The 20,772-nt window shown below is 56.2% G+C and overlaps 2 protein-coding genes across 6 annotated transcripts in view; one reads left to right on the top strand and one right to left on the bottom strand.

Moving 5' to 3' along the window:
• Positions 1-6,359, top strand: part of FANCA (FA complementation group A) — a 50,838-nt gene extending 44,479 nt beyond the window's left edge. For 2 of the 4 annotated variants that reach the window (XM_060000190.2, XM_060000188.2), the window contains 11 exons: positions 193-249; positions 381-485; positions 1,147-1,259; positions 1,966-2,104; positions 3,014-3,076; positions 3,373-3,475; positions 3,861-3,936; positions 4,075-4,228; positions 4,354-4,446; positions 4,628-4,768; positions 5,662-6,359. In XM_060000190.2, coding sequence (XP_059856173.1) covers positions 193-249; positions 381-485; positions 1,147-1,259; positions 1,966-2,104; positions 3,014-3,076; positions 3,373-3,475; positions 3,861-3,936; positions 4,075-4,228; positions 4,354-4,446; positions 4,628-4,735 — 1,011 coding nt within the window. In that variant the 3' untranslated portion in view covers positions 4,736-4,768; positions 5,662-6,359. Of the gene's footprint in view, positions 1-192; positions 250-380; positions 486-933; positions 1,104-1,146; positions 1,260-1,965; positions 2,105-3,013; positions 3,077-3,372; positions 3,476-3,860; positions 3,937-4,074; positions 4,229-4,353; positions 4,447-4,627; positions 4,769-5,661 lie in introns of those variants that run through there. The other 2 variants (XM_060000189.2, XM_060000191.1) reach the window with 2 other exon arrangements.
• ZNF276 (zinc finger protein 276) lies at positions 4,813-20,770 on the bottom strand. Of its 2 annotated transcripts, none has more exons than XM_060000199.1 (11): positions 20,541-20,770; positions 14,954-15,257; positions 14,653-14,699; positions 14,114-14,560; positions 13,094-13,172; positions 11,820-11,903; positions 7,075-7,185; positions 6,919-6,994; positions 6,629-6,746; positions 5,381-5,480; positions 4,813-5,308 (listed from the first exon to the last, which is right to left on the bottom strand). In XM_060000199.1, the coding sequence occupies exons 2-11, from the start codon at positions 15,235-15,237 to the stop codon at positions 5,068-5,070; spliced, it is 1,587 nt and encodes a 528-aa protein (XP_059856182.1). In that variant the 5' UTR covers positions 15,238-15,257; positions 20,541-20,770; the 3' UTR covers positions 4,813-5,067. The 2 variants fall into 2 exon arrangements, with proteins under 2 accessions (XP_059856182.1, XP_059856181.1); XM_060000198.1 differs by lacking the exon at positions 20,541-20,770 and adding an exon at positions 19,746-20,044.
• Positions 20,771-20,772: the final 2 nt, after the last annotated feature.

Raw genomic sequence — 20,772 nt, 5'->3', positions numbered from 1 at the left:
GCCCGCCCGCCTGGGCCCACGGGGTTTGCACCACGGCTGGCGGGCACGGGGGTGGATGCGAAGCCACACGGAGCCAGCCCTCCGTGGACCGTGGCGGTACCATCCTGCCGCGTGTCCTTACGTGCTGGAGCCCCCAGCAGCTGCCCGCCCTGTCCTGCGCGTGCTTCCTCACTGGCCTCTACTGTTGTGCAGAGAAACTTCTCCCACGACGGCGCCCTGACCCACGACATCACGGCCCACTTCTTCAGGGTAATTTCCTTTCCCTCTGCCCCTCCAGCGTCGCTGCTCACTCAGACCCCAGGGCTGGGCCCTTGGTGCGTGGCAGCTCCCGGGGCCCTGGTCCGCGTGCAAACCCTGCGTGCGGGCGTGTCTCCCCGCAGGGGCTCCTCAACGCCTGTTTACGAAGCAGAGACCCCTCCCTGGCAGCCGACCTGACCCTGACTGCCTGCCAGACCCAGTGCCCCTTGCTTCTGACCTCTGCTCTGGTAGGCTCCCCATCTTTTCAGGGGCGTTCCTGGACCTGGCGCAGCCGGGGTCCGCCCAGGGCTTCCTGGCAGCGTGATTCAGGGGAAGCTGCACCAGGAGCAGTTGGGACAGACCACAGGAGTTGGGGTGGGGCTCCTCGGGAGTCTCTGTGCCCGGAGCCGTTCACACTCCTACTTGCTCTGTGCTGACTGGAGCTGAGCGGGGACTGCTGCTCTGCTGGTCCGGCTGCTGCCCCAGCCCCTGCTGGCCCGGCCTTCTCGTGACGTTCCACGGGTGGGGCTCCCACGCGGGCTTCCTCACCCCTTCTCAGTTTTGTCGGGAGGGAGGACGCAGCGCATTCCTTGCTGGCTCCCTGGGCGGCTGTGGCCTCTGGCTCACGGCTCTGCAGCTCAGCAGGGCCGTCCGAGGACCGGGCCATCCTCTGCCCACATCCTGCATCCTCCGCAGATGAGGATGAGCACGCCTCACGGAGCTGCTTTGGACCTTAAATGAGACGCTGTCCTTGCGGTTATGAAGCACTTGATGAGCGGGAGACAGGCTCTGGGGGTGTCGGCCTGCGGGCAGACGTTGCCCACGCAGATCGCCAGCATCACCCGAGGCTTCCCGATCTTCTTGGTGAGGGGGGGGACTGACCTGTCGGTGCCCGTTCTCTCCCATGAGCTGTGGTGGCCGCACCTGGAGCCCGAGCTTCACCGCCGCTGGAGGAGATGCTCTCAGAGCCCGCTGCCTGCAGAGCTGCGGAGGCTGCAGGAGGCCCGGCACTTTGCCGGGAGGTGAGTGCGGGCAGCGGGACCCACTCTGGGTTACGTGCATGGTGTCTCGGGAGCTGGAGGGGGCCCTGGGGAGGCTCTGTGAGGCCCACGTGTGGAAGGGGGAAGCAGAGCCGAGCGGACACGGTCCCGTCAGACTGGCATCCGGGGTCCACCTGCCCGTCTCCTCGCACATCCGAGTGGTGCTGTCCTCGGAGGTCACAGCAGGGATTGCTGGCCCCATCCAGCCTCCCTGCATCTTCCTTTGTGACCCGTTTTTATCCGAGGCACCTGTGTCCCCCCCACAAAGGGTCAGGGATGCTCGAAATCTCAGAAGACGAAGAAACCAAGTCTGCCCACTGAGTCTAATTCTGCAAAGAGCAGAGAACTTTCTTAAATCACTGCATTATATTCCATTTTTAACTTTCGGCCCAGTTTTAACCTTCTGGAGAACCGTGAACATCACAGTGCAGTCGGAGTGGGGGCTGAGTAGAAGGCGGGTGCAGACTCTGGGGGGAGGACTCCTTGCAAAGCTGAGGCTGCTGGGACCGGGCGCCCCCTCCAGGCATACCGCTTCCTGTGTCCGGGGCAGAGGGGCATGTTGACAGCCAAGGGCCAGCCTGTGGAGACCGGTTGGGAGGCCGGGGGTGGGGGGTGGGGGGTGCGCTTTGGGTTCTCGCTGTGACGGGCGGGGGGCTCTTGTGGTGACACACACCTCCGTCTGCGGCAGCGTCCTCTCCCCCCTTGCGGCACCCCCCACACCTGGCCCGGCCTGGCTCTGCGCGGCTGCCCTGCACTTTATGATTCGACGGGCCGGGAAGGAGAGCATCCGGCGGGAGCTGGGGCAGCTGGACGGCCAAGGAGAGGAGGTAAGAGTGAGATCCTTTCCCTGCGTGTCCTTTCCCAGCAGCCTCACTGGTTCTCAGGGTTCCGACCACACTGTGCTTTTCAAGGACAGACAAGAGTTTGGGGTGCTTGTAACTTTATTTGGAAGCAAAAACTTACTGGGTTTGTAGGTTTAGTAAGACTTAGGTTCTCAGGTTTGTTGATAAAAAGGGTACTTTACATTTCATTCTCAAGTGCTTTTATTCGGCCTGTTTATCAACGCAACCCCCGGGGTGGGGGGGTCAGGGCTGGCTGTCAGCTGTCCAGCGGGACCTTCCTTCTCATAGCCTCCAGGCACCCGCACCCCAGTTAGCTGCTGGCAAAGACCAAGGGTGGACAGAGGGCTGCTCGGATGGCAGGCTGGTGGCCCCACTGGGAGCTGTGGGACCCCCCAGGGCCCCCTACCCAGAGCTGTGGCGTGCTCCCGTGTCTCCCCCAGCTGAACCCCTGGTTCTGTGAAAGCCAGGGTCCCGCAGTAGCTCAGGCCGTACCCACCTGCCTGAGAACAGTTGCTGAGCTGAGTTTTTGGTGATTATAATTTAAAGGAAGAAACTGCCAGGGAGAGTCTATTTTAAGAGTTTTCAGGTGGTTTTTGCTGGAAGGATTTTAGCGGCTCCAGAGCCTCCAGGCCACTGTCACCTCCTCACGCTCTGGCCTGGGGGATCAGCAGAGACAGGTCCCCAAGCAGTAATAGTTTATAACCCATTAAATTTTCTCTTTAAGAGTGACTGGAAAATTTTCTTTCTCTGGAGATCCACTTAAGAGAGATTTATAACCTAGGCCTGTAAATTGTTCAGTTAACGAGGAATGTGTTCTTTCCCCATTTAGAATTACTTTAAGGGAACGGAGCACAGGTAGTTTTATGTTGCCAGTGGACCTGTTTTTATTTGCAGCTGTTGGTTTTCCTGTTTTTTTTTTCCTTGATGGGCCTGCTCTCTTCACATCTGACCCCACAGGTAGGTCAGACCCTCTGCCGCCGTGGGCAGGGCAGCGAGCAGCTGGTACGACCCCCCAGGGCACTTGAAACCATGGGTCTCCCCGTCTCCCCCGAGACCTCCTGAGTTAGGGTCTCATGGTGGTGGTGGGGGTGGGTGCACCTGGGACCCTTGTGTCGAAGGCTTTCTCAGGAGAGAAAACCCCAGGCCGTTGGCCTGCCTCTTGGTGTCTTATGTCCAGAGGCCCCAGGTGGACACCTCTTCCTTGCGCACTTGTCAGCTTAGGGTCCTTCTCCTCCTCCTCCTGTGGGTAACAGGCCGCTGGCTCCCTGAAGCCTCTGGACGTCTGTGCCGAGGTCCTGGGGTGTCTGCAGAGGAAGAGGATTTCCTGGCTGCCGCTCTTTCAGTTGACGGAGACGGGTGAGAAATCCGGAGACCGACTGGCCGACCTGTGTCTGTCCTGGTTCCCAGCCCTCTGCCGGGAGCACAGGGGGCGGCAGGGTCAGACTGCGGCCCCGTTCTTTAGTCCTCTTCAGAAGCAACTTTCAGATGGTTAAACGTGAGCCTCTCCTTGGGGCCCACTTTGAAAACTCATTTTTGCAAGTTTCTGTTCTTGGTAAGTATGCAGACTCATTTAAGCAAAATAATTTAGTGGAGTATCGAGGATCCCAGGGACCCCGGCCCCCAAGCTCTACTCTGCAGCATGAGGACATCACCCCTGCGTCACCAGGCACACGACGCCCGTGAAGACCCTGACCCTGCAGGGAGGCACCTGCGTTGCTGACGGAGCCCCTCTGTGTTGCAGATGCCGGCCTGGGGCGCACCCTCCTCCGCCTGGCCCCCGACCACCAGGTCAGGCTGCTGCCGGTCGCCTTCTACAGGTAACCCCCGGGGCCTGCTGGTCAGGGGAGGGGTGGCGGGGCTCCCTTGAGATGGGAAAGGCTGCTCCTCTGCTGCCTGCACCGGCCTCAGTGAGGTCAGTGAGGGCCGGGTCACCTGACATCCGTCTCTGCTTTCAGCCTCCTGTCCTACTTTGACGAGGACGCCCTCCTCCAGGAAGACGCCTTCCTGCACGTTGCTGTTAACATGTACCTGAAGCTCGTGGGCCTCTTCGTGGCTGGGGAGACTGGTGCGGTTTGGACTCTGGCCCACAGTGGGGACCTCCAGGCCCAGGCAGGTGCAGGGCCTGGCCTGTCTCCAGACGGACCCGGGCGGCCAGCTCTTGGGGGCCTGTGCAGCGCCTCCTGGCGCAGCGTGCAGCTGTGGGCACCCTGACCGCGGCTCTGTCTTCTCTCCAGGGCGACCCCGTAAGCCTGATTACAAACGCTCGTCTTTTTCTGCTGCAGTCGATACCTCGGTGCCCGAAAAGGAGCTTCTCAGACGTGGCAGAGGTAATGCCCAGATGCTCGCCTTGCTGTCTGTCTTTAAGTCCCCATCACTGTTCACTGTGAGGGTGCTGAACGCCTTCGGGAAGACGAACATGCAGCGTCCAGCACTTGGCATCTCCCCGGGCCCTGGGTGTTTGGGGGCCATGGGCAGCAGCACGGGCCCAGCACACGGGCTTTCTTGCAGCTGCTGGGTGCGAGTGCGGACTGTGACCCGGAAGTGCGTGCCGCCCTCCTCAGCAGGCAGCAGGCCATGCTGGACCCTGACCTCTACCAGGAGCCCCGACTCTTCTGACAGGATCTGTGCAGGGCATAGCCCAACTCCTCGGTAAATAATTTATTACAAGCGTTAACGTGGAGCTCTCCGTTGCCCTGAAAAGTGCGTTACAAACCTCGACTGCATTAGTGGGGAAGAGGAATCATTTCTTTGAAGTCTGCCTCTGGCCCCAAGTCACTCTGTTTATAGAAGAAACTGCCGGTCCCAGAGCAGAAGCCACAAGGCCCCGTGAGCTGTGTGCTGAGCCCCTGCCACCCAGCACACGGGGTGGAGGCTCGTCGGGGTGCAGAGCTGTGCCGCCAGGCCTGAACCCCCATCACTGCCCACTGAGCTCGGGGGCGGGCGTGCCCTCAGGTAGGCTCAGCCTTCACGGCCTGCCCCGCTGCGGGCCCAGGCGGGGGCTCCGGGGCCTTGTCCGGGGTCTGCGTCAGGGGGTGCACCATGGACATGTGCACGTTGAGGTTGTGAGCCTTCTCGAACCGCCGGCCACACTGGTCGCAGGCAAAGTCCAGCTCCGTCTCGGCCTTGTGCTTGGTCATGTGGTACTTCAGGGATGCCCGCTGCCGGCACTGGAAGCCGCAGACTTCGCACCTGGGGGCCGGGGGCAGGTGAGCCAGGGCACCGCTGGTGGGAGAACCCCCCCCAACCCCCCACCCCACTTACTGCAGGGGCTTGGCTCCTGAGTGGCGCATCTGGTGGACCAGGAGGTGCTTCCGCTGCTTGAAGGTCTGCCCACACTCGTCACAGATATAGTTCCGCACCTCTGGGGACCAGAGAGGCAGTGACCACAGGCCCTGACACCCTCCCCTCGGTGCCCAAGTGCCTTACAGGCGCCGCAGCTCTGATGCAGAGCCCTCCGGGTCGCCTGCAATTGTCACCTGGCTGCAGCTTCCTCTCCAGCCACTGTGTACATTTCACCTGGAGCCTGTTTTCTTGCCCTTTAGGCCCATTTCCCTGAGCACAAATTTTTAGAGGAAGCCAACTCAGCAAGGTTGCATAGATGACTGATGACAGCTGCTGCTACTCTAAGACCCACCGCCACGCTGGGCCCTCTGCGGCGTACCCACTGCAAAGGCCATCTTAACGCTCTTGAACGGAACTTGAACCGTCACGCCCCACGCCAGTGGTTCCACTGCAGGCCGTGCCAGTGGGGCAGCTGCCACACGCTTCCCGCCCCACGTCACTGCACGTCCCACTGCTCATCTACCAGTACCTGAACCAGCCTCCCAGGCGGGCTCCTCCCTCACTAGGGGCAACCGTCCCCATAGCACACATCTAGCCTCTTTTGTGTTAAAAACAAAAACTGCTCGTGGTCACGACCACTGGCATCCAGACTGAGAACAGCTTGACCCAACCCAAGAGAATTACTGTGTTTGTTAGAGACACAGACAAGAACACTTGGAGCAAAAAAACACAAGGAAAACTGTTTCGCTGTGGAACCAACAAGTAAATGTGCGCCAACAATTAAACGGTCAACTCTGAGTGAAGTAACTCATTTTTACAAAGTTCAAAACAAGAAAACCTCTCTCTGAGGCATAGACACAGATGGAACAAATCTATCTAGAAGGGGGTGCGGTCTGGGAGAGCTGCCTTCTGTGCAGAAGCAGCGACGACGCGCACCAGGCACGTAAGAGTCCAAGGTATGAACGCATGTTCAGAGAGAGAAGGGGGCGCTGGGCCTCACGTGCTGGTGGTGGTGATGACCAGGGCAGGGCACTGTCTTCACTGTGCTTCCTCCCCCAGTTTCTACAACGGATGCGGGTCACTTGTAATCCAAAAAGCACACGTCATCTTCTTAAAGTAGTGATTTAAAAAGACACGACAGTAAACCCACAGAGAGGCACCAGGACTCTTCGGCGCCGGTTTCCCAGGAGGCAGCCCTGTCCACGGGGGCGGGTGGGGGGGACGCACCTGTGTGGATGAGCTTGACGTGGCGCTGCAGGTAGCGGTCGATCATGAACACCTTGTTGCAGCCGGGGTGCGGGCAGGGCCTCTCCCGGACCTCCTCGTGGTGCTCCTTGACGTGCTTCTGCGGGAGGGACTGGGGACCTGAGTGCCTCGGCCTGGCGGACACCCCTGGTCACAGCACGTGCCTCCCTCCCACAGGCCCCGCTCAGCACCCTCCTCTCCCCAGAGGAACAGATCCCAGCACTGCAGGCCTGTCCAGCCTCCCCCCCATCCTCACGGGCCGGGGCCCTCACCTTCATGCCGTCAGCCCCACGGTACACGGCCGTGCAGCCCTGGTGAGGACACTTGTAGATGGTGGGCAGCTCCTCCCTGCAATGCAGAGCACACGTGGAGCTGCGGCCCCGACGGGCTGCGTGGCCCCGACGGGCTGCGCGGCCCCGGCCCCTCACCTCTCACAGCGCGGCTTGCCCTTCCAGCCCGGCTTGGGCCCAGGTTTCTTTCGAATTTTTGGTTCTTCTGACTTCTTGGCTTCTTTGCTTTCACTCTTCTTACCAGAGATCCTGGGGGAAAAAGAGGACACCAGTCAGTGATGTTTCTGATTGTTTGCATATGCACTGCGGGAGGTGGGTCTCCTCAGGCCTCCAGGGCTAACCTGCTTCAGTCCCCGTGCTGACTGGCTGGCCCTCAAATTGACCCTTGGCCGCCAAAGCTAGAACAGCTCTTCGGGGAGGTGGAGGCGCTGCACTGCCCCCTCGGGACACAGGAGTGGGCCTTCATGACAACTTTCACTCCCTGTCTGAAATATCAACACCATAATTTTGGAGACAGCATGGAAAAAGCTGGGGCAGGGGAGACTCGGGGGTCAGTCCCTCAACAAAACTATCGTTAAGCTAGAAAAGATCAGGATCCACTCTTCTGGAACCTGCTGGGAGACTCAGGGCAGCCAGGAGAGAGCTCTGCGCCCACTGCCGTCCCCCACTCCACAGCCCCTGGGCAGCGGGGACCTTGTCCTCCACACATGGGGTCATGCATTTCAGCCAGTCTCGCAGGCCCCAGAGGACCAGGCCAGACACAGTAACTTCCCCCCGCCCTGTGGTGTCCTTCAAAGACTTAAAGATACATGCACACTTTTCTTTCTAGATCCAGGAGTTTAAGGAAATCTGTCAGGAATAGAAGGAAACTTCTAGGGCCATAGCAACAAGCCCACAGCTGACACCATGCTCGGTGGTCAAAGACTGGAAGCTTTTCCTCTGAGATCAGGAACAGAGAGAGAGGGGGTGGTGGGCCTCACGTGCTGTTGGCGGTGATGACCAAGCAAGAACAAGACAAAGATGCTCATTTTCACCACTTCTCAACAGAACACTGGAAGTCCTAGCCACAGCAAGTAGGCAAAAAAAAAAAAAAAAAAAAAAAGAAAAGGCATCTAAATTAGAAAGGAAAGAAAATTACCTCTTCACGATGTCATGATCTTATATGTAGAAAACCCTAAAGAACCCACACAGAAAAATAATTTCAGCAACATTGCAGGGTAGAAAATCAACACACAAAAACCAGTTCTATCTCTATACACTAACAATGAACAGTCCAAAAAGGAAATTAAGAAAACAATTCATTTTTAATAGCATCAAAAAGAATAAGACACTTAGGAATAAACTTAACCAAGGTGAAAGACTTGTACACTGAAAACTGCAAAATGCTGCTGAAAGAAGTTAAAGACCTAAATAAGCAGATATCTCATACCCATGGATTGTAAAGATGGAAGTTATCCCCCAAAGCAATCTATACATTCAATCCCTATCAAAATCCCAATGGTGTTTTTTACAAAAACAACAACAACAAAAAAAACAAATTTTCACATAGAATTTCAAGGTACACTGAATAACCACACAATTTTGAAAGACAACAAAGCTGGAGAGTTCAAACTTCCTGATTCCAAAATTTACTACAAAGCTACAATAATCAAAACTGTGTGGTACTGGCAAAAAGACAGACATACAGACCAACTGAATAATTGAGCGACCAGAAATAAACCCTTGCAAGTACAATCAACTGATTTGACAAAGGTGCCAAGACCACTCACGGGGGAAAGGACAGTCTTTTCAACAAAAGGTGCTGGGACAACCGAATATCCACATACAAAAGAATGGAGCTGGATCCCTACCTCACACCCTACGTAGAAATTAACTCAAATGGATCAAAGATCTAAAACTAAAATTCTTAGGGGTAAATCCTCTAGGACCTTAGATTTGGGAATGGTTTCTCTTAAATATGACACCAAAAGCACAGCCAACAAAAGTAAAAACAGGTAAATTGGACTTCAAAATAATTTTTTGTGCACCAAAGGGCACTATGAAGAGCGTGAAAAAAGGGAGAATATATACAACTCAATGGCAAAAAAGCAAACAACTCAATTAAAAAGTGGGCAAAGGACTTGAATAGACATTTCTCCAAAGAAGATACAAGCATGTGAAAAGATGCTCTCCATCACTCATCACTAGGGAAATGCCAATCAAAATGACGAGATACCACTTCACACCCATTAGGATGACTATTAAAACACACACACACCCAGAAAATAACAGATATTGGTGAGGATGTGTGGAAATCAGAACCCCTGTACACTGTTAGTAGGAAATGTAGAATGTGCAGCTGCTGTAGAAAACTGTATGGCAGTTCCCCAAAAAGTTCAAAGTACCATATGACCCAAAGAATTGAAAACAGGGTCTCAGATACTTGTTACAACAGTCTTTATACCATGATTCACAATAGCCAAAAAAAGTATAAACAACCAAAATTGACAGATGAATGGATCAACAAAACGTGGTCCATCCATACGATAGAATTTTTTTTTTTTTTTGACCACACCATGCCACATGCAGGATCTTAGTTCCCCGACCAGGGATCAAACCCATGCCCACTGCAGTGGAAGAGTGCAGTCTTAACCACGAGACTGCCAGGGAAGTCCCTTTACAATAGAATATTACTCAAGTCATAGAAAGGAATCAAACTGACACATCACAACATGGATGAATTTCAAAAACATTATTCTAAGTGGAAGAAGCCCGTAGCAAAAGGACACATCACACGTTATTGCACTTGTACGAAGTCCCCAGAATGGATACCTAGATTAGGAGTTGCCAGGGCCTGTGGGGAGGAGAGGGGAGGTCGTTGCTTCCTGGGGACAGAGTTTCTACTTGGGATAGTAACAATTTGGAAATAGTGGTGACAGTCGCACAACACTGTGAAAGCACTTAAATGCCACCGAGTTGTACACTTTTAAAAATGGTGAAACAGTATATGTTCTTACGTATATTTTACCACAATTAAAAACATAAACAGGGCTTCCCTGGAGGCGCAGTGGTTGAGAGTCTGCCTGCTAATGCAGGGGACACGGGTTCGAGCCCTGGTTTGGGAGGATCCCGCGTGCCACGGAGCGGCTGGGCCCGTGAGCCACAACTACTGAGCCTGCACTCCGCAGCAGGGGAGGCCGCAATAGTGAGAGGCCCACGCACCGCGACGAAGAGTGGTCCCCGCTTGCCACAACTAGAGAAAGCCCTCGCACAGAAACGAAGACCCAACACAGCAAAAATAAATAAATAAATAAAAAACATAAACAGCTGTCCTCCTCTTTAAACAGTGCATTAACAAGAACCTTCTCAACAGCTGTACAGGCTGCTTCTCCTTTTGTCTAATAACTGCTCTTCCGGCCTGGCCACGGTCCTGGCCTCCACCCTCCTCCTCTGCTGTGTGGCTTGGGCACCCAGTCAGAGCTGAACCGTAACCAGTGCTTGCAGAGGATTACACGTTTCTTGAGAGCAGGAGGCTTCAGAGAGCCCACAGGTGTCTCAGGTGAGTCCGTGAAGGACGAGGTGTTGAGGTCCCTGCAGACGCAGGAGGACCGTGCTCACAGCGCCCAACTCGGGGCTGCCGGCGCCCTTCCTTCCCATCGCCGCTCAGGCTCCTTCTCTCCCGCTTCCTGCTGGAGCCCTGGCCCCTGCCGCCTGGCTGCGGACCCCGACAGGCACGGCTGCTGCAAGGTCACATGGACCACGGCTGCTCAGAGGCCCCATCCTAGGACGTCAGCTGGCACTCACATCATGGCACCTGAGGCACCTGAGGCCGTCAGGGCTGAGCCCAGAGCTTCCGCCAGCCCACTGCCGCCCAGTCCCACCTCCCACAGGCCTCTGAACACATACCTTGTGTGTCCTGTCCTACAGCATGTGTCTGTGTGCCCTCCCAGGGGCCTCCTGGAAACCCAGGGACACGGCAGGTGTCCCCGTCCCCACACCAGTGGCCCCAGGCCTGCTGGGCAGCAGGACGTAAGAGGTGGGTTCGTGGAGTTCAGGGTGGGGAGCGGGGGCTCCTGCCGCAGCCCCGGGCGGCACCGTGGAAGCAGGTGTGGTCTCCCCAACCTAGCCCGCCTGACGCCCCCCTTCGCCCCAGGCAGCGTGTGTCCACTCAGGCCTGCTCGAGGGCTCGTGACTCAGCCAGCCCCACACGCTGACTGGGATCTCCTGAGCCGCCTCCTCTCCTGTCTCTCTACCCACACTGCCCACACGGGAGCTTAAAGCAGAAAAGGAAGCCATGCTTTTGCTTCTCTGTTTTGTTTTGTGCTTTCCCGGCTGATGGTGTGGTGCTCCTGAGATTTTGTTCCACGTCAGAGGCCCAGGCTGGGCATCTACTAACTGGAGGTGTTTGGGGTGTTCCTGGGCACAGGGTGACACAAGTGAAAACGGCCTTCTCTGCCACGACCCCGTGTTCTAATGGAGAGAGGACACAAAGCCGAGCAGGGGGCAGGCTGCCTCAACGAGGAAGTGGCGTGGCAATCAGAGCCAGAGGCGGACCCGAGAGCAGATGATGAGCCGGGAAAGTGGGGCCAACAGCAGACGCGGGTGGGTGGCGGGGTCACATCCCCAGGGCTCCTCGCACAGCTGGCTGCTGCCCCCCAGGGTGACGCCAGGCCAGGTCCCTGCGCTGAACTGGGCAGGTCCTCCCGGGTCACCCAGAAGCCACACTGTGCCGAGCTTGGGAGGTCAGGCCATCAGAGAAGCAGAAAGCATGTGCTGAGCGAGGCAGACGGGGGCAGCGAGCTTCCGTCCAGTCCCCGCTGCCCCCCAGGGCAGACGCACGTCTCCAGTCACCCACTGGACACCTCCCACATCCCGCGAGCTTACAGCACCACTGTCCCCCTTACTTCTTTTCTGGGTAGGGCTCAAAGGACTCGTCTGAGGACTGGGTATTCTGCTTCTTATCATTTTCGTCTTCACTCAGGAAGTCTCTAGGAGAGAAGAGAGAACCTTTAGCAAAGCTCTGGGGCCGGTGACGGAGCCAGTGAAACTTCCTGTCTAAAGGCACCCTGTGGATCCCCACACTGCACGTCTTAGCTCTCCTCAAAAGGCCTAAAATTCCCAAGTCTCCAATCCCATCTCCTAACAGCAAGGGCACGCCAGCCAGGGTCACAAGCTGACGATCCCGTGTAAGCCACACTTCTCATCATGACACCAGGACCCCGATCTCCCAAAGAGCCTCTCTACTGGGGCCCGAGGCAGGGGGTGAAGACCCTCACAAGAGGCGGGCTTCTCAGGAAGTGGGCTTTTAGAATGTCACCTCACCCCCATAACTGTGAGCACCTGCCAGGATGAGAGATCAGCTGTCAGTCATCTCAAAGGTCACAAAGGCCAAAAAAACATCTGTACGTCTGTAACCTTTACCCTGAAGTGTGAGTCACTACACAGGCTCTGCTGGGCAGCGGACAGAGCCCAGCTGCCACACCCCCCCACAGAGAAAGGCCCAAGGCTGGCTGGTGGCTACGGAACAGCCACGGCCTCCTGACCCCGGGGGAGTTTGTGGCACACACGGTGGGGTTCCTCCAGCACCTGGGTCATCCGTCACTGGCACCAAAGTCACGCTGTCCTACTTGTTTGGACAAGAGTGCATCTGCAGTCCAGCCAGAGCTCGCAGGGCAGGGTGGGAAGGCTGGCTGGCGTGCGGCCTCCATCCCGAAAGGTTTGGTCTTGGAGCCCGGGGGGTGGCCCCAGGAGCAAACAGGTGCCCCTTCCAGGAAGGTTTGTCCTCCTGTAGGAAGCCTCCACCCCCACGTCACCAACACATCATGATAGAGGCCAGAGGCTGGCTTCTGTTCTAGTAACGTCTGGGGTTGGCTCAAAACTCAGGCCTTGGAGGGCGAGACAAGCGGCAGCAGCAAAGGACCAGCCAGAGGACCATCTGAGCAGAGTAACTTCCATACCACCCTGGCCAGGCCCCCTGCAGCTCCATCAGGTCTGCGGTGCCCCGGGGACCCAGGAGCCCCCAGTCAGGAACGGAAGCCTAGAAGCACCCCCCGCCGCTCCCCTCCTCCCAACAGAGAAAGCGGGGAGGCCGGCCGAGACCCAGGCTGCCGGCCCCGGGATGGCGGCGCTTGGTTTCCAAGGAGGAATTTTAGGCTATGTAAACCCGCTCTTCTCTCACCCCTCAGAAAGGTCACTGAACTCGTCTTTTACCCGATCATCCGAGGTTGGAGAGGGAACCTGCTTCTCACCCAACTGCCCTGAGAAACAAAGAACAAGACTCCAGTCACCCGTCACCCCCAGACAGCCAGGGGTGCTCCCCGCAAGGACGATGGGGAGCCTGGGGTCCCCCTGCCTCCAAGTCACTCACCTCCCAACCCATCCCGCACATGGGGGTGGCCCCAGCGCCGGGCCACCCCCATGTCCAGCCAACAGTAGCAACGCCAGCAAGCCCAGCCCCTCCCCAGGGGTTCGGATCCAGCCGCTTTGGGATGGGATGCCTTGTACTTTGTGGATGTTTTGGGACATTTAAAAAAATCACTGTTATCCAAGTACTGCAGACACACAGTTTAGAAACGCAAGCAGTTCTAAGAACCGTGCAGCACAAGTCTCTCCCCTCCAACACCAGCGTCGCCCTCACTCTGAGCCGTCCGGTGGCTGAGGGTCAGCACACGGGGCAGCCTGGTGCCCACACGGCAACAGGCGCCCACATGGAGGCCGAGCGACGCGGTCGGAAGCCAGCCTGGCCCTCCGAACACGACGTCTGCGAACAGCTGCGCCCAACCCACAGTGCCGTGGGATCGGGCCCTGAAGGAGGGGCCGCCCAGAGCAGCCTGTCCACACTGGTCCCACTGGGCGCTGGCTGAGGCCCAGGGAGTGACCTGCAGCCAGCTCAGGACAGCCTCAGACACCAACCGCCGTCGGGCCCCACGAGGCCCCCGTCCTCTTCCACCCTCTGTGCCCTGGGCCCATGCAGGCTTAGAGGAAGCCTGGAGGGCAGACGAGTGTGCCGTCACAGAAAGCGCTGGAACAGGGTCCTCGGCCTCTCTGCTGTCAGATGGCCGTGAGGCGGCCCCCGGCATTACCCTGGCCCCTCCACGCACGACACCGCAGCCACCGCCCCAACACACGCTTCCTGTCGAGGGCTCTGCCTGGCCCAGGACTAGGAATCCTGGTCAGACAGCCCAGAGGCGCCTCCTACCTGGGGCCCCGCTTTGGGGGAGGCTTGGCTGAGGCGGGGGGCCCGGCCCAGGCCCCACCGGGTCGCCATCTGAAGGAGGCCGGGCTGTGTCCGTGCTGGGCAGCGTCTCGGTCTCGGCCCCGGCGGCGATCGCTCTGCCCTGGGAGCTCTGAGGGGCAGCCCCGCTGGGGCTGGACCCCCGATGCCGGGGGAGCCCTGGGGCCAAATCCTTGTCCCACGTCCGCCTGACGCCCAAGGTGCCGTCCAGCAAGAGGGCCCCGCAGCTGGAGTCGGCGTCCATGGTGTAGTCGTGCCCTCGGTCACAGCCCCACACGGCCCGGACGATGCCACAGTACTCGGAGGACAGGGTCCTCTGGAGGCTGGGCAGGGCCCCGCAGCCGGCCGCGTGTCCGTGCACCCACCCCACCAAGCCACGCAGGCCCTGGGGGCTCGAAGCGATCAGGTCCACTGAGGAGAGGCAGAGACGCCAGCCCATGGCCGGTGAGCACGCGCACCTCCCACCCCACCCACCCCGCGCCCCACCCCAGGGGTGCACTCACCCACACACGCTCCCTCCTCCGCCCCCGTCCGAGGCTGCACACCGACCCTGCAAAGGAGCAGCGCCGCCCACTGAGAGCAGGAGTGGGCCCGGCCGCTCCACGTGCAGTCTGAGCCCTCTCCTCCGAGGCCGCCCGCCGGGCCCCCCGCCCACACACCCGTCGCACTGGTGCTCACGAGCGTCTGCCTCACCCGCCATGATGGGCTCCCCCTGCGGAGGCTCCCACCCGGGCCGCCCTGTGCCCATGCGGCCCGCTCGTGGGGTCTCCTGCACGCCCCCAGCGAACGAGGGAGGGCGCCTACTTTGCACAAGGCTTCCGGCGGCCCGTGGGGGGGACGTTGACTCTCTGCAGGAAAGACGTGAGGAGGCCGTGGCACTGGTAGAACTGGGTGTGGCAGTTCTTGCAGACAAACTGGGGCAGAGCCGGGTCCTGCTGGACGGCCACCCCCAGGAGGCGCTGGAAGTCCCGGACAAAAACACGGTCCCCAGGGGCCGGTCTTTCTGCGCTCTCCCCAGGCGCCCTGCCAGAGATGCTGCGGAGGCTCCGGGAGGAGAACTTCCCGTGACAGAGGCGACAGTGCCCCATGGCCAGGGCCCGGGCCGTTCCTGGGCAAGCACAGGAAACATGAAGTCAGGCATGCAAGACAGCTCCCAGGGGAGGTGAGGCCCACACTCCGCCAGCCTCCCAGCTCCTGGAGCGGGGCCTACCCAGACATGCCCCTTAAACACAGGCGCAGGTCTGGGCCAAAGGCAGGCCTCTGGCTCCGGTCTCCCAGGCGAATACACAGCCTTTGGGGAGAATGGCCAGTGGAGGGCCTTCTGGGCTAGAAAACCTTTCAAAGAATTCTAAATGCCTCCAAAACAAGACCAGTTTTTTGTTTGTTTTTTTTTTGGCTCTGTTGGGTCTTCGTTGCTGTGCGCGGCATTCTCTAGTTGCAGCGAGCCGGGGGCGGCTCTCTGTTGCGGTGCGCGGGCTCTAGGCACACGGGCTTCGGAAATTGTGACACGTGGCCTTAGTAGTTGTGGCTTGCAGGCTCTAGAGCACAGGCTCAGTAGTTGTGGCACAAGGGCTGAGTTGCTCTGCAGCTTGTGGGATCTTCCCGGACCAGGGCTCAAACCTGTGTCCCCTGCTTTGGCAGGCAGATTCTTAACCGCTGTGCCACCAGGGAAGCCCAACAAGGCCAGTATTACTCTGATACTAAAACCAGACAAGGACACAACAAGAAAAGAAAATTACAGGCCAATATATCTAATGAACGTAGATGTAAAAATTTTCAACAAAATAACAGCAAACTGAATTCAACAATTAATTTAAAAGATCGTGGAGACTTCCCTGGTGGTCCAGTGGTTAAGAATCCGCCTTCCAATGCAGGGCACACGGGTTCGATCCCTGGTTGGGGAACTAAGATCCCACGTGCCATGGGGCAACTAAGCCCGCACACCACAACTGCTGAGCCCAGCGCCACAACTACAGAGCCCACACGCTCTGAAGCCCACGCGCCACAACTACAGAGTCCATGCACTCTGGAGCCTGCATGCCACAACTAGAGAGAAGCCCGCGCATCACAATGAAAGATCCCGTGTGCCACAACCAAGACCCGATGCAACCAAAAAATATATAAATAAAATAAATAAATAAATAAGTAAATAAAAGATCATGCACAATGATCAGTGGGGATTTATTCCAGGGATGCAAGGCTGGCTCAACCTCCCCAAACCAATCCATGTGACACACATTAACAAAGTAAAAAATAAAAATCATACAATCATCTCAATAAATGCAGAAGAAATGTTTCACAAAATTCAACATCCATTCACGATAAAAACCTCAATAAATTGTGTACAGACAGAAAGTACCACAACATAATAAAAGCCATATATGACAAGCCCAGAGCTAACATCATACTCAATGGTGAAGAGCTAAAAGCTTTCCTCTAAGACCAGGAACAAAGCAAGGATGCCCACTCTCACCATTTTTATTCAACATAGTACTGGAAGTCCTGGCCAGAGCAATTAGACAAGAAAAATAAAAACCACCCAAATCATAAAGAAAGAAGTAAAACAACCTCTATTTGCACATGATATTATATATAGAAAACTCTGTAAGACCCCACCAAAAAAACTGTTAGAATAAACAAAGTCAGTGAGGTTGTAGAATATAAAACCAGTATACAAAAATCGGCTGACTTTTAAATACTCACAAACTATTAAAAATTAAGAAAACCACCACATTTATAATTGTGTCAAAAAGAATAAAATCCTTAGGAATAAATTTAACCAAGGAGGTGAAAGACCTGTACACTGACAACTATAAGACACTGAAGAAAGAAACTGAAAACACAAATAAAGACAGTCCATGCTCGTGGGTTGGAAGAATTAATATTGCTAAAATGTTTACACTCCTCAAAGCCATCTACAAATTTAAAGCAACCCCTATCAAAATCCCACTGCTATTTTTCACAAAAATACAACAATCTTAAAATTTATATGGAACCAAAAAAAAAAAACAAAAAACAAACCATGAATAGCCAAAGCAATCCTGAGAAACAAGAACAAAGCTGGAGGCAACATTTCAAACTATATGGAGGCATGATCACAGAGGCATGACTTCAAACTATACTACAAAGCTACAGTAATCAAAACAGTACAGTGTTAACATAAAAATAGACATGTAAGCTAATAAAACAGAATAGAGAGCCCAGAAATAAATTCATGTGTACAGAGCCAGTTAGTTTACAACAAATGAGCCAAGAACATACAATGGGGAAAGGACAGTCTCTTCAATAAATGGTGCTGGGACTGGGAGATTGGGATTGACATGTATACACTAATATGTATAAAATGGATAACTAATAAGAACCTGCTGTATAAAAAAAAAAAATTCAAAAAAAAATGGTATTGGGAAAACTGGACAGCCATATGCAAAACAATGAAACTAGACCACCACCTTATACCATACTCAAGATAAACTCAAATGTATTACAGGTTTCAAAGACCTGAAAGCATAAAACTCCTTCATAGAAGAAAACATAAAGGTAAGCTCCTTGACATGGGTCTTGGAGATGACTTTTTGGATTGACACCAAAAGCAAAGGTAACAAAAGCAAAAATAAACAAATGGGCTTATGTCAAACTAAAAAGCTTCTGCACAGCAAAGGAAACCACCAACAAAATGAAAAGGCAACCTACTGAATAGGAAAAACAGTTTGCCAATCATGTATCTGATAAGGGGTTAATAATCAAAATATGTAAAGAACTCATACAACACTATAATAAGAGCACAAATAATCTGATTTTAAAAATGAGCAGAGGATCTGAAGAGACCTCTTCCCAAAGAAGGCACAGATAACCAACAGGTGCGTGGAAAGGTGCGCAACATCACTAATCATCAGAGAAATGCAAATTAAAACCACAACCAGATATCACTCCCACCTGTCAGAATGGCCATCACCAAAAAGTCAAGTAATAACAAGTGTCGGTGAGGGTGTGGAGAAAAGTGAACCCTTGCGCACTGTTGATGGGAATGTAAATTGGTGCAGCCACTATGGAAACAGTATAGAGGTTCCTCAAAAAGTTAAAAACAGAACTACTACACGGTCCAGCAATTCCAGTGCTGGCTGTTTATCCTAAGGAAATGAAAACACTAACTTGAAAAGATATATGCACCCCTGTACTCACTGCAGCATTATTTATAACTGCCAAGGTATGGGAACAACCACAGTGTCCACCAACGGGTAAATGTTTAAAGAAACTGTGGTACATATACACAAAGGAATATTTACTCAGCCACGAAAAGGTGAGAAAATTCTGCCATTTCCAACAACATGGATGGACCTTAATGGCATTACACCAAGTGAAGTAAGTCAGATGGAGGAAGATGAATACCATATGATCTTACTAATACGTAGAATCTAAAGAAAGAAAAAATCCTGAACTAATAGTTACAGAAAACACATTAGTGGTTGCCAGAGAAGGGGAGTGGGGTGGTGAGTGAAAGGCGTGAAGTGGTCAGAAGGTACCGACTTCCAGTTATAAGTCCTGGCATGTGCTACACAGTACGGTAACTACAGATACTTCAGCACAATACTGCGTTGTATATTTGAAAATTGCTGAGATCTTAAAAGTAGATCCTAAAAGTTCTCATCTTAGAGAACTTAGAAGGGAAAACAACTTCTAAGTACAAGTGGTGATGGATGTTACCTAGTACACCTGAAACCAATATCATGTTATGTGCCAATTATACCTCAAAAAATTCCCCCCCCCAAAAAAATAATAATAAAAAAGAAAGTATGAGTAAATAAATAAATGCCTCCACAGCTATGGCACTTCATAAACTAAGCTGGAAACTTCATTCCTCTTCACATCACCCTCCTGCGACCAGAACTGAAAGAGCACGTCCATGCTCTGCTTCTCCGGGGGTCTCCGGTCTGCAAGTGCAGATGATGCCACCTCCCTCTCTGCCCCGGGGGAGGACTACATGAGAGAAGCGTGAAGTCCTTCTCGAGGGGGCAAAGGCATTACACGAAGGCAAAGTGCATATTAACGCCCATACCGCCTGCCAGGAGGGGGCCCCGGCACTCCTACACTTAACCCTCTTAAACCCTCTTAGTTCTGTTTTAACGAAGAGGAAGCTGAGGCCCAGACCAGATGAAGCCATTATCCGAAGAGCACAGGGCAAAACCACGACTGAAACCCAGGCCTGCCCGACAGACGGCAGGACTTGAGCACTAATTACTCAGTGAGCTCAGAGTCGGCGCCGAAGGGACAGCTGTCTTGCGAAGCATCACCCAGCGCAGCTGCGGCGTCCGCCGCGGAGACCGCCCCGCTCCCTCCAGGCGGGGAGGCCTAGTCCGCTTTCTGAGGAGCCAAGGCACCCTGGGCCAGGTTGTCGCGGGGGGCGGGGGCGAGCGGGTGGTCTCGGGGGGCCGGGGAGTCACGGCGGGCCGGTGCTCCCCGGGGGCCGGGTGGTCGCGGAGAGACGGGTGTTCATGGGGGGCTGGGTAGTCACCGGGAGCCGGGGGGGGGTCGCGGGGGCACTCGGCGGCCACGAGGGGCCCCCGCCCGCCGCCCCTCGAGCCCGGACGGCAGGACCCACCTGCCTCGTCGGCGCCGTCCTCGCCCGCGTCCGCGCAGGCCCGCGTCGGGCCCCAGCCCAGCCGCGCAGCCACCAAAGCCGCCGCCTCGGCCACGTCGGGACCGCTGCGGGACGGGCGGCCCCGGGGCCGGCCGCCGCCACAGCTGCCGCCACCTGAGCTCCCGCGCTGCCCGGACACCCCGGGCGACAGGAAGCGCCCGAGCCGGTCCCGCTTCATCGCTGTGGCGGCGGCTTGAGCTCGGCCCCGGAGCTCCGCCCCGTCCGATCCCGTTCGGCCCCGCTCGGCTCCGCCCGGCCCCGCCCGGCCCTGCTCGGCCCGGCGCTCCGCCCCGTTCCTCCTCGCTCGGCCCCGCTCGGCCCCGCTCGGCCCCGCTCGGCCCCGCTCGGTTAGCCGGGCCAAGAGGCAGGGCTAGGTGTTGCTCTGCCCGGAGCCTCTCGTCCGCTAGGTTGGACTGTGCTCGCTCGTTCAGTTCGACTCCGCCGTTCGGCTCCGCAGGACTCACTGGCAGCGGGGCGGGGCGATGAGGGAGGGGCGGGGCGAGTGATGGGGGCGAGGAGGGTGAGGAAACAGGGATTGGACGGATTGACAGCGGGAGGGGAGTGGCGAGGAAAGGGAGGAGGGGATGGGAGAAGCGTAGCGAGGAGGGGCGGGGCAATGAGGGGAGGAGCGGACTGGGGAGGGGAGGGGCGGAGTGAGGAGGGCAGGGCAGCACGGCACGACGAGGGCAAGGGGCGGGGGCGTACGCGGTTGACCTGTCACCGACAAGGAGTGATGGCATCGGTAGTTGCACTTACACTGTCGTGGCAACTGCGGGAGGAGGTTATTTGAGAGTTCCGTCCCCCCCACCTCCGCCCCTTCGGCTCCAGGAGCGGAGCGCGCCGCGCGTCGGGAGGCAGGGCTGCCGGAAGTGGCCTCACGTCGGTACCGCCTTTTCCGGCGGTCCGGGGCTCGGGCGGCACCTGCGCCCGCGCACGCCGCGTTCCGGTATCCGGGGCGCCCGCCCCGCCCCTCGGCCGCCAAGGCCTA

The sequence above is a fragment of the Delphinus delphis genome, chromosome 20, assembly GCF_949987515.2.
Source record: "Delphinus delphis chromosome 20, mDelDel1.2, whole genome shotgun sequence".
NCBI classification, from domain to species: Eukaryota; Metazoa; Chordata; class Mammalia; order Artiodactyla; family Delphinidae; genus Delphinus; species Delphinus delphis.
Note: the sequence above shows the minus strand (reverse complement) of the source record. Positions and strands in the feature narration are given on the sequence as shown.

What these genes read in the sequence shown, in the direction of transcription:
- ZNF276 (XM_060000198.1), bottom strand. Translation starts at nt 19,962, where the DNA reads ATGAAGCGGGACCGGCTCGGGCGCTTCCTGTCGCCCGGGGTGTCCGGG. An exon ending in TTCAGTGACCTTTCTGAGGG is followed by an intron (nt 11,904 to 13,093) that starts GTGAGAGAAGAG and finishes CTTCTCTCCTAG; the next exon opens with AGACTTCCTGAGTGAAGACG. An exon ending in TCAGGAGCCAAGCCCCTGCA is followed by an intron (nt 5,309 to 5,380) that starts GTAAGTGGGGTG and finishes CCCGGCCCCCAG; the next exon opens with GTGCGAAGTCTGCGGCTTCC.